The 12,336-nt window shown below is 34.3% G+C and overlaps 1 protein-coding gene across 5 annotated transcripts in view; it reads right to left on the bottom strand.

Annotated features, from left to right (window-relative positions):
• Hr3 (Hormone receptor 3) overlaps window positions 1-12,336 on the bottom strand; it is a 105,756-nt gene that overhangs the window by 5,493 nt on the left and 87,927 nt on the right. For 2 of the 5 annotated variants that reach the window (XM_040722147.2, XM_040722171.2), the window contains exons 2-4: window positions 5,715-5,942; window positions 2,247-2,469; window positions 1,704-2,182 (exon numbers count right to left, since the gene is read on the bottom strand). In XM_040722147.2, coding sequence (XP_040578081.1) covers window positions 1,704-2,182; window positions 2,247-2,469; window positions 5,715-5,942 — 930 coding nt within the window. Of the gene's footprint in view, window positions 1-1,703; window positions 2,183-2,246; window positions 2,470-5,714; window positions 5,943-6,108; window positions 6,506-7,660; window positions 8,232-12,336 lie in introns of those variants that run through there. The other 3 variants (XM_040722156.2, XM_071892056.1, XM_040722165.2) reach the window with 3 other exon arrangements.

Below are 12,336 nucleotides of genomic sequence, written 5' to 3'. Positions count from 1 at the left end.
GATAGTTTTGGTCCCCCTAAAGCCCTCATGCCAACCCCTGGACTACAACTTGTGAATACATGTCCAGGGAAGACATGCAGTATCCGTCATCTAAACACCGATGCCCTCAAAGCCCCAGTCAGTCAGCACTGGGACACCATGACATATGACTACATCTGCAACGGACGGCAGGCCTTCCCCCCTCCTGGAAGCCATAATTGCCGCTTAAGGTGGCTAAATTAATGAGTAAGAGAGCTCAGGTACATATCTACATATTTATAGTAATTAAGTTTGTTGAAATTCTATTGTTGATTAATAAATTATGTCTTGAGGAAGTTTAAAATTCTAAATGTTCAGATTTTAATGGATCAGTCTATATAATTTCAATTTTGCTTTTGTGTTAACTCACCCTATATATATATATATATATTATGATGTAAGTAATTTTTGTTTATGACTCTCAGCCAACCCAATGTATTAGTGGTAGTTGTTGTATGAGTTATTACGGGATTTGTATGTCTCTATTAAATTAAAATTAAATGAATGGATATACCCATTATCCACCTGAGAAATTTACATAGAAAGAGAAAAAAAAAAAGACACTTTATAAGAGATGTATACATATATATATATATATATCTCGTATCAAAAACGAAAGAGGGGAAGAAATAGTATTAACATTTTATTAGATAGTTGTACCATCATCGTAATAGTACAGTTATAATAATATAACTGTATAAAAATAATAGAAAAGGAAAGAGAGACTTATGTGGATTTCTTATTCTCCTAATATAATGTCTATGCATATACCGGGTGGAAGCTTGAAATTTACACACTTGTATTATACGGGTTTGAGAGGTTATGTGTGAAGAAATTAAAACGTTCTATAATTGTATAGATAGCTATATATCTCCAGCACCTACTGCTATTTGAATTTTTTAAATCGGACGAGACATATCATAGTAGTGAGATTCAAGGCATTAACTCTTCTTCGTGCGTGTACCACTCCAACAGAGGTAGCCAGGCTTACGGGAATGGCTCGTAAGACCATCTACAATGCTAAGGGGAAGCGATACACAAACGATACGATAAAAAGGAAGCCTAGCACTAAGGCGCAAGGTATTGTGGCCCTCTTAACTAATTATTGGAGGGTTACAGGCTTGCAGCAGTCAAGTACGTTGACGTATTCAGGACGAAACTGCTTCCCTGGTTACAGACAAATTTTCCCGATGGCAACATCGTCTATTAGGTAGATGGGGGACCCACTCAGACCAACATAGATAACAATATCGCTTTCTGGACAAGTGAATGTGGCCACCATACAGTCTAGACGTCAATCCCCTTTACTTTTCATTCTGGTGGCACATTGACAGGAGGGCCTGTATCATCCGTTGAAGCCATGAAGGCCTCCGTCGACGAGGAGTGGGCTGATTGTAACTTTTTTTGCAAGAGAGTATTTGCCATCTGTGAAGCCAATGGGGGTCAAATATAATAAATCAATTTGCCATTGCTATGTATCAGAAAAAGATGAATAAAGATTTGATTTAAGTGCATAATTGAAGAATGGGAGGCTATTTTCTTTTGCTTTCCAAGTGTGTAAGTTTATAGTTTCCACCCGGTACATACTTGTACATACGTAATGTGCTGTACGCATACAGCCCCAGGTTTGATTATTATGAATATACATACATCGTCAAAAGAGTAGTTATATGAAAGAAATTTACCTGGTACTGCGACGAGGGTAGAAGGAGACTCTGCTTTGGGTATGGCGGCCGTGCTTGTATTATTATTATTGTGTCTACTCGCACTCCCCGATGATGAAGTCGTGGTCGTAGAAGTGGAAGTGGAGGAGGATGATGAACTGGATGAGGATGACGAGGTTGATGCAGTACTGGTTGAAGGTATCCGGCTCTCTGGCGGCCCCGGTGCTCGATGGATCCCTCCACTGTTACTTGAATTATTGTTGTTGTTATTATTATTACTATTAGAACTGTTCGTATTATTAGGATTTGGTATGTCTAGGGGAGTGGAGCGGGAGTCGAAGGGACTCGTGGTCGAGTCCACATTCCCATAGTCTGTCCATTCACTACCAGGTTGAGGATGTTGTTGTTGTGGCGGAGGAGGTGGAGGATGGGGAGGTGGAGGGATGTTTGTAAAAGTATAGCCTCCATTATAGGGGGACAGATCCGATCCGTAGGAAAATCTATAATCATAAATGTATTAATATTAATCATTCACTCAAATAAACAACAAGGTTGTATACATACCCAGAGGTGGCGCCACCTCCTTCATAGGACATGTCTGTCGAAGAGGGCTGTTGTTGTGTATCAAAACAGGAAGAATCTGGAGAGTTACCATTATGAGAGGATCGGCCAGAAGGAGTGAGTGCTCCACCGCCTCCACTTTGTTGATTATTCATTTCCTTGTGGTAGCGGACTTCATCCTCAACCTTCTCCCTTTGTTTCTTTGACATCCGACCGAATTTGACCGCTAATAGAGTAATTTAACATTATCACTAGCTTGGGATAAATTCATTTTACTACACGTTCTTAAAGGGGTAATGCTAAAAAAAGTTCCTTCAACTCTGTCATAGACTTACATACATGGATTGTGACTGCAGTTCTATCCCATGATTTCATTTCAGCTATTGCAGAAGGAACAAACTTTATTTTATACATATATAATATATAAATTAGACAATTACAAAAAGCCACACAATTAGCATAAATTTCCTCAGCAACAGCTGATATGAAACCATGCGATAGCAGGGCCCTCAAGTAAAACTTTGTCACTCTGGGGCATTAATCATTATATATACAGTATAAGTAAGTACATGGTCTGGCTGTTAGGTCCGCTGATTCTTTGAAAAAATAGTGAACTATATTAAATATATATATGTGTATAATATTATAACATATTTTATGACTTTTTGTTTCTTTTCCCTTCTTTCTTTATTTAAAAAAAAAAAGCAGTAAAACTTGTTTTATTAGGGAAGGCAAAGCAGGCAAAATAAAAAAGAATAGAAAGAAAAAGTTGCATGTTTCCTTCATCATCCCTTCCGGATTTTCCGCCCCTTTAAAAATAACTCCCCTCTTTCAACACACACTCACATATTGTGCACAGAAAACATTACATATACACATACAATGTAATTCAGTCAGTAGGTCTTTGGAGCATTCATATACGTGACGTCATTTCACTTAGGGTTTCTTTATCTTTCTTTCTTTCTTTAAAAAAAGAGTCGTATTTAGTATATACAGAAATACGTAGGTACTCTATAATATATATTTTTATTTGTTAAAGTATATACTATTTATATATATATATAGTATCTTTTTGGCCGCAGCAACAATGATTGAACAAACAAAGAAAGCAAGGCAGAGACTGAGTGAGGCAAATCAATAGAAAATGTCTTGAGGAGAAATTAATAATATCATATATATATATACTTTTAATCACGTTAAATAATATACATGTATGTGAGTTTGAGGCTGTCCAATTGAATATTCATTTTTTCTACTAGCAGTGGTTCTAAAAACTGGGGTCTACGTAAAATAAATCAAAATAAAGTTAGTCAGCAAGTAGTGAAACAAAGACCACTTGAACAGTAATTGTCAAAATATAGTTGGCTATATGTGACTACTTTTTGTGTCGAGTAGGAGTGTCGAATATGCTTGAATACTACTCGTTAAAAAAGTAAATGAAAATAACAGATATGTGATTAAAAACGGAATAAAGGTTGGCGCGTGCGCCTTTTTTTTTTTTTGTTTATACTTTAATAGATCTTTGTCCTGTTAACATCTCGATAATAAATGGTGAATTCCTATCTACTTGGTGTATTTAAAAAAATGCAATATTAAAATATATATTATACATATTTTCCCTCTCAATTGCTAATGTTTAGAGGGTCTTCCCTTTATATCAGTAATATATTTTCTCATTCAAAAATGATATACCAGACAGCTAATGTAAACATGGCTCTTAATTCAGTAGTACGTTGCGTCTCAGACCCGTTTTCTCCTTCCACTCTCAGAAATGCTCAGACTATAACCAACTATAAAACCTCCATTAACTGCATTCACAAAGTAAACTCTCCGATGGGAAGAAAATGATAAAGTGACATCATTACTGCACTCATAAAAAGCGAAATCTTCCATGAAATCCCACAATGGCCATAAATCTACTCAAGCTATCATACGCCACTTGTTTTATAGCTTTGGGCTAACCATTGGTGGAGCTAGTAGAACACACTGTCAAAAGTTTGAGAACCACTGAGCTAGAGAGATATTGGATAAGCCCGCGAGGAAGAGTTGGAGAAAATAAAATCCTTTCGGATCCCGCAACGTCTTTTATTATTTAAATATACAATTCGGCAAATGGATCAAAATTATTTTTACTTTTTTTGGGGAAAAATTTAGAATCATATTTTTCTTATTGCTTTAAATTACAAGTGTGGGGACTTACTTAGAAGAAAAGAGGGTGGAAAGAGGAAGATAATTAGAAATGACGTTTTGATATGTGATTAATTTGTTAGATATTATAATATATGCTTAGGAAGATATAGTAATTATTAGATGATATTTCTCTGTCGTCTTGTAAGGACATTTCTAAGAGGGAGAAAAAGAGATGGCTTTCTTGTAGTAAGTAAGTTATATTAGGAGTCTAGAGTCTCGCCTAATATATACGCAGTATGGAAAAACAAGAATAGGGAGTCTAGTCGTCTGGAATTGAGCTAAGAAGAGGGAAGGGGAAATTTATGTACAATATAGATACATAGAGCCCTGTTTGCAACTTTTCCTTTGTTTCTAATTTTTTTCTAATTATTTATAAATTAACTATAGGCCCCCTAGAATTGGAATAAGTACAACATTAGCCCAATTAGTAGGGAGGGGAATTATCGCCCCTCATGTCTACCGTAAACACCATTTGCCCCCCTTCAAGATTTACTACATTTATTAAAGTACAAAGTATATTAATGCTAAAAATTCGGTTTGCAACCAAATTTTATTTTGGTTTGTTCTTATGGGATATTTCTGCTCCAAATTGTGGTTGAAAACGTGGACTTCCCCTTTTTTTATTTTTTTTTGCAAAAAAGAGTATTATGATCGATTTTTTTGTCAGTACCCGTCAAAATTGAAAGGAAATATTCATGTCAAAAACAGTGCTAGATGATTTCCTTCCTAGTAAATTCATTCCTTCTCTCTTCATTCCCGGACATTTAATTCCAACTTAGAAAAGGGATATTTAGTGACGCCATGCGGTTTATACTTATGTAGGAATGTAGAGGAAGGTCATGAGTCATCGATGACTAGCGATGGATGGAAGACGGATATGAATGACTTATGGTGTTTATTCCAATTCTACTCACTATTAACATTTATTATAATGTGTTTTCTAATCCATAAATCAGTTGTATCCGTTGCTCATCGACCATCTATCACTAGTCATCTCCAGAGCTCCAGATTGCCCAGGCATCCCTCTACAGCCCCACACAAAAACTACGACTTAGTTTAAAAACATAAACGTCGCAAAATATCCCTCTTCAAAGTGGGAATGAAATTACGCGTCACGGTCAAAAATTATAATATTCTTAGACTGGTTTAGGATTTATAGACCCAAACCCAACACTTATAAATATATGTGTATTTTCAGAAAGGCCCCCTTCCACCCCCATATTTTAAGAATCCCAGTTCAGTTCCAAAGAGGGTAAAGGAATTTAAAAAAAATGTTCTTACCATCTCGTGACATCCCTAGTGCCAAACATTTCTGTAGACGACAAAACTGACATCGATTCCGATTCACTCGATCCACAATGCAATTTTTCTGACGTGGACATTGATAATTGACGACGGAACTCTGAGAACGACGGAAGAAGCCCTTACAACCTTCACAAGTAATGACGCCGTAGTGAACACCTGAGGACTTGTCTCCACATACCTTGCAGGGTATAATTTCAATTTGGGCTGAAAAAGAGATATGGATTAGTACAGAGCAAAGAAATATAGACACAAGGTATCATCATGAAAGTTTGTTTCTTCTAGAGTGAAAGTTTATTTTACAACTTTAAAGTATAAACACATAAGCATATATATATATATTTCAAAAAGGATTCCTAAAAAAGAATCCTACCATTATGAACAGAGCTGTTAGAGTCTGAGCCACCGCAAGCACTATTTCCACTCCTGGTATTGTAAAGAGAATTACTTATTTCGAGAAGGGAGTCACATTCACGATTTTTAATTTTCATTGTAACCAATCTCAGAGCACCAGGGATTTGATCTCACACACATACACAAACACGCACAAATTTTGGTATTTTAGAAATATGGAATCTCTGTGATGATGGTATTCAGCTGGCTGGAGCTGCTTTACATAGCAGGGAGTATGTAACATACGTCTGAATGTGAAATTAGTGGACACGTGACTGATCCACGCAATAGCAAGCAAAAGGCATCATCATTGTCATCCGAGTATGAAGAAAGAAAAAATGTAAAAACTTACTGCCTCCTGTGTATGTATAGGAGACGGTGCTATGATGATGAAATGGAGGTAAAGTACCGTGCGTACCTTAGGAGCGGAAATATTACATATTATGTCGTTCGTTTCTGTTCATTGAGGAATAACAAATATATGTGAAGGAGGGACGTATGTGGCTCCTTCCACGTAAAAAGAAGGAAAAAAAAAAAGGATATTTCTCCTACCTATAACTAAGGGATCTTACCCTTTATTTGTTCATTTCCATACACATCATTTTGGGTGCAAAAAGTTACGAAATGAGCAGGTATAACTTTCCAAAAGTAGTAAAAAAAAATACCACTTAGGAATAAAAATAAAAATAAACACAAGGCCGTGCACGCTAAAAATATTTAGCGTCAAATTTGCGTCAATGCCTGAGTCACGTGATCCCGTCTTACATACATAGTACTGAGTCGACGTCGTCATCACATACTAAGACGAAGGAGCAAAAAAACTAACTAACAGTAAAAAGAAAGTTTTCAACTAAATTAAAGAACAAAAACTTTATATATGCATTGTTATAAAATTGCATTTTTTCTTTTTTTTTTTTCAAGGTAAAATGAAGTAGTCATGCTTAATCATTCTCGGCATCAAAATGAGTAGCCAAATCTATATTTATTTATTTATATATATTTTTTCTTTAATAATTTAATGACCCCAGTGACTGCCAAAAAAAGTGAATGAAAAAAGAATGTTTAAGGTACATATTATAAGATCAAGTATTTTTTTTTTTTATCATTATCATCATCAAAATCAGTTGCAAGTGCCTTCAATACAAACAATCTTATGAATTCCTTCTCTTAGCACCTCTCTCGCCCTTTTGCACTTTTCTTCCTAGAAATGTAATCCTAGACCCTTAAAAATGTGTGTGTTTCAACCGTTTTTCTCTTGCTTTTTTTTTTGGCCTTAAGCAAGAGAAAATTGGATACATTTTTTTCCTTTAAAGAGAATCAAGGAGACAACCACCCTCAGCACATTTTACAAAAGAAGGAAGGAATTAAAGAAGAACGCTTAGTACGTACAAGAGTGATTCTCAACCTTTTTTATCCCTTTGGAGTCCTTTGACACTTTTTAACGTCATGGAGAAATTTAAAAAAAATGCTCTACCAAATGTTTTATTTACTATAATTTGTGACTAGTTAAAAAGAAAATGCAATGTCCTTACTTTTTGCAGTGAAAGAAGCTTTTTTGCTATGGTTTTTACTCGTGACAATGCTGGAGCCATGGATGGGAGAGGCTGTCGTAGTGTCCGGATGCCCCAGAACAACTTTATCCATGATTTTGTCACCGTTATTATTATTATTATTGTTGTTGTTATGTAGGAGACTGTTGGGCCCAGACGTGGTGGAGGTAGGGGGTGAGTAGTAAGGCTGTTTGGAGGGTTGTTCATCCCATCCATAGCCAAAGAGTTCATCAAGAACTTCAATTTTAACCACTCCAGTTTTGGGATCTGTGTTGGAGGAAGAGGTTGCCATTTTGTTCTCTAAGAGATTCACCATGTTTCTGTTTTATTTAGGGGCCCTTTCTTTACTCCTCAGACCTCACTCACTACTCATTCATGTTGAAGATGATTTTGGGTAAATGAAAGCAAGATTTGATGGGTTGATTGCTATGACTTTATTTGAGTACTTTTTTAATTGTAAGCTATTAGATGTTATTACACTATAGATGGAGTAAACTCACTACCTAAGCAACACTTGTGTAAGCAGATATCCAACTGATTTCACTGAGGCAACAGGGGGACGAAGGAGAAATTTTTCTTTATTGTTATTTTTCTTATGATTATTATTATTGTGTAGCCAACCTAGGCGTGTGCGCTGGTGGTATCCAGGAACACATGGAACTACCTGTTCACCGTTTTCTCCTCCAAACCGTTAGAAACAAACGCTCTCGCTCCTAAGTCAGCATGCAACAATGAGCAGGCCCTATATTGTATATATGTAGTAGGAAATAATAATTTTGTGTTGGTCTCAACCTCTTCTTCCTTCTTCTTCTTCTTCCTTCTTTTCCTCACATCATCAACCAGCGCTCCTCCTTCAGCTTCCTCATTCCTCGTAATAATAAATTGGTCTTTAAAAGAAGAGAAAAATTACGGATCCCTCACTTGGTTTCTTTATTTCTTCTTCTTCAAAACATCTTCTCCTCCTACTCTTTGCTTCTTCTTTTTAAAGAAGAAAATGAAAGTCACGTGATTATTTCACTTTTCATATGTATATATAGATATATAAACTCAAACCATACAACAAGTAAATATTTCCTTGTGTATCACCCCTGATGCCCATTCTATTAATAGGTTGAGGATGAATATCAATAATAATTAATATTAGTCATACTATTTATGAATAATAAATAAATAACTCTCATCCCTAATTCCCAAGAGGTCCCAATTAAAGATGGATTAAATATATATATGCTCATTAATAAGGAGGGTGGAACAGTAAACATCTTGTAGCCAGATAATTTCTACATTTAATATATATCAGTGTTTAGACTCGGTCTGAGGCGGATTTATTTATTTATTTGTTCATATTTAAGCCATTATTTCAAGATAGATTTGGACTGAAATTTAGGGACATGAAATTCATTTATTAAAATATAAAGGATTTTATTTTATATTAAAAAAAACCAACACATTCATGTATTTATTTTTGTGCGATTTTTGTGTATACCAAATGTGAATACCATAAAAGTTCAGACTGAAATTGGAAGGAATTAGTTCAGTCTTACAGAATTATGAAAAAGATGAGGTTCTTCAATCTCGTGCACGGAATAGCCTATAAGGTTAATCCGTCCTTGTTGATGTATATCACAATTTTCATACCTTGTCTCATAAAGTTGTTCTAAATTGTATTTAATTGCGCATATTTGGTGTTCAAACACCTAAAAAAAATGAGTAACGATCAGGACTTGCTGACCTTATACTTGGCTAGGACCCTGGTCCTAAAAAAAGTTCCATTTTCAGACCAAACTCAAGATATATATATTTTTTTCTTCTCCAGATAATCATATAGACAGTTATACACGTATATTAATATAAATGTATATAATTTGCATAAAAAAGATAATCTTAAATCTTGCTCCGGCAAAGGACTTCCATAATATTGAACTCCCTTAAATCCAACTTAGCCACTTTTCTTGAAATATGGGATCTCAGTGACGCACTCTTTACAACCATTGTTTGTAACTTTGCTATACCCTTGAATGCTATCCTCAAAGCTCCATTTTGACTTTTAGGTAAGACACTGTAAAGTAATTAATATTTTGTTGGTGCAATATTTTGCAAAATACCCTACGCCAGGACTACCCAGACTTTATTTATTCTAGTACGTTCCCGAAAGTCGTTCTTTAATAAACACGTCACATCAACTCCAGAAGCTCTGCTCATCGTGGATTACTCTTGACGTAAAGTAGAGACCCCAGGCTATTCCGAAGTTTGTATATCTTTTGTTGCTTGTTAGGCAAAGCCCAATATTAATATATGGATGTACATGGAAGATCCTAAGAGAAAGTTGAGGGGACAGAAGACTTAATACATAAGGTTCAATAATTATAATTATTTGTCAAATGCAAGATGAAAGAGAAAATAATTGCAAACAGCAACAACAGGTATCGTTGTTTTCTTCCCCCTATTTTTTTTTTTTTTTCAAGAAAGACTCCATTCAAGAAGTAAACTGCATTATTCAAAAATACAAGACCTCACATGACGCTACAACAAGGACTATGATAAAACAAACAAGAGCTATGTTTAGCTTTTTTTTTACGTATGTAAAAAAAAACAGAGACGCACTAAAATAAATAAATGATAATAATGACTTTGATAGTATCAACTACCTATCCATCTATTTACAAGAGGAACAAACAACTATTGAGCTCATCTTCAATCCAATTACATCATAGAATGTATTTACATACAAGGTTATAAATTATGTATTCATATATTTATGTAAATACATAAAAATATGTGTTTAAACATAGTTTGTTGGTGATTGGGAGGGAATTGATTGGACGCTCGAAAAAAAAAATTAAAAAAATGTTACTTAAATTTTTTTACTCCATCATAAAACTTAATTAGAAGGAAATCGATGTATTTTTGTAACGTATATTACATTGTACATACCCGTAAATATTTACATATAAACAAAACTTTGTACAATTTAAATTATTTACATGATTTATAGGTATATCCAAATTGTATTTATGTACATACATTGAGAAACTGAAAGGAATGTACATTTGTGGGTATTTTATCTATCTACATATTTGATTTCGAGAGTTCGTCATTTATATTCTTCAGATACAAAAACAAAAGGGATTGATTTTATATCATAATATTTTCTGATCCGATATCCTTAAAATATTATTTCCCTATCTGATATTTTGCTCATGATTGAATTGTGTTTTGTCACAAAGGGCTTGTCTTGTTTGTGACAATACTCATATCCCTACTAATTATTAGTTTGTGTCACTTTTCAGTGAAAATATATGCATGAATTTTCGATATATGGAAGTCTATACACGCATACATGTAAACACTTGATGATGTGGTAGGCAGCCTTTAGTTAGTAAAGAGTAGGGCAAACTACTACCCGTATGTGACATGGAAAATACTTTTATGTTATTTGTCAAAAACCTTCTAATAATAGTTGTAAAAGTGATTCAAGTGATGCTTTAATGTATTAAAATATTTTTGAAAATAAAATATTGGATATATTGAATAAAATATTAGTAGTTACTTTATTCTACCTCGCAACCTTTCCCCTTCTCCAAAAAGAGTAAAGGAAAAGGTTCAAATCAGTTTGTACCAGGCCTTTTTCCCACACACTATTTTTTTAATAATATATTATATTGTCTATACCTATATGTATTGAGTCATTAAGTCTAGAGACCATAAATATAGATTTAACTTATAGCTTTAGTTTGTTATTAGTTATATGTAGTTAATAATTCTGCCACCTATACAAAAATATTTGCAAAATAAGATATTTAGCAAGATGAAAAAGAAACGAAATGGATCAAAATCTATCTATCGCTAATATATTCATAAGTTCTGAACAGAATTTATACACTCGTAACCAAGGAACCACAATACACAAAACATTTCACTACAATGTTAGACTTTTCTCTGATGGCATTGCCTATTTACAAGACTAAGCAATGAACTATTATAGATAGTGGCTATGTTCTACCCCACGTAATAATTAATACTTTAGATATATTCTGGCATTGTGATTATATAGACTATGGAGCCCGTTGAAAATTGGCGAAATAAACTTACACATGAGGTAACTATCAAGTTTCATAAATTAATAGTACTTAATACCTATGATGTAAAACCATTTAGAAGAACCCTTTACGAACACTCAATGAAAGCCTTAGCTTATAAATAAGTTTTATTTACTTAAATTATAATAATTTTTGTATCCGGAGTTGGTACAAATTTTCAGACTTCGATTTTACCAAAAAAAGCACCTATTCCGACTCTTCAGCCCTTATTTGTACAAACATAGTTAAGCCACTATTAGAATATTACATTTTGGCTTTTTTTTTCTACAAATTATATTTGAACAAAATGTTTAGCTGAATTTCACTAAAAAGTTTGCCCACTCATGAATGAGTAGGTTCATCATCATCTGAGTCCACGTCTCTTAAACAACTCTCTTTGACGTTCCATCAAAAAGAGAATACCAGCCAAAATACCTACAAACTTGCAAGCAATTCGAACCAATGCATCATCAAACTGATGTAACCGATTTCCACTCTGATGGTAGGACATAAATATGCAGAAGACCCCTTTTAAGTTACAATTCTCATAAACATTGTCGTTCCATTGGTAGAAGAACG

The sequence above is a fragment of the Lepeophtheirus salmonis genome, chromosome 1 (genome assembly GCF_016086655.4).
Source record: "Lepeophtheirus salmonis chromosome 1, UVic_Lsal_1.4, whole genome shotgun sequence".
Taxonomy (NCBI): domain Eukaryota; kingdom Metazoa; phylum Arthropoda; class Copepoda; order Siphonostomatoida; family Caligidae; genus Lepeophtheirus; species Lepeophtheirus salmonis.
The sequence above is the reverse complement of the archived record's forward strand: the minus strand, read 5'-3'. Positions and strand labels throughout refer to the sequence as shown.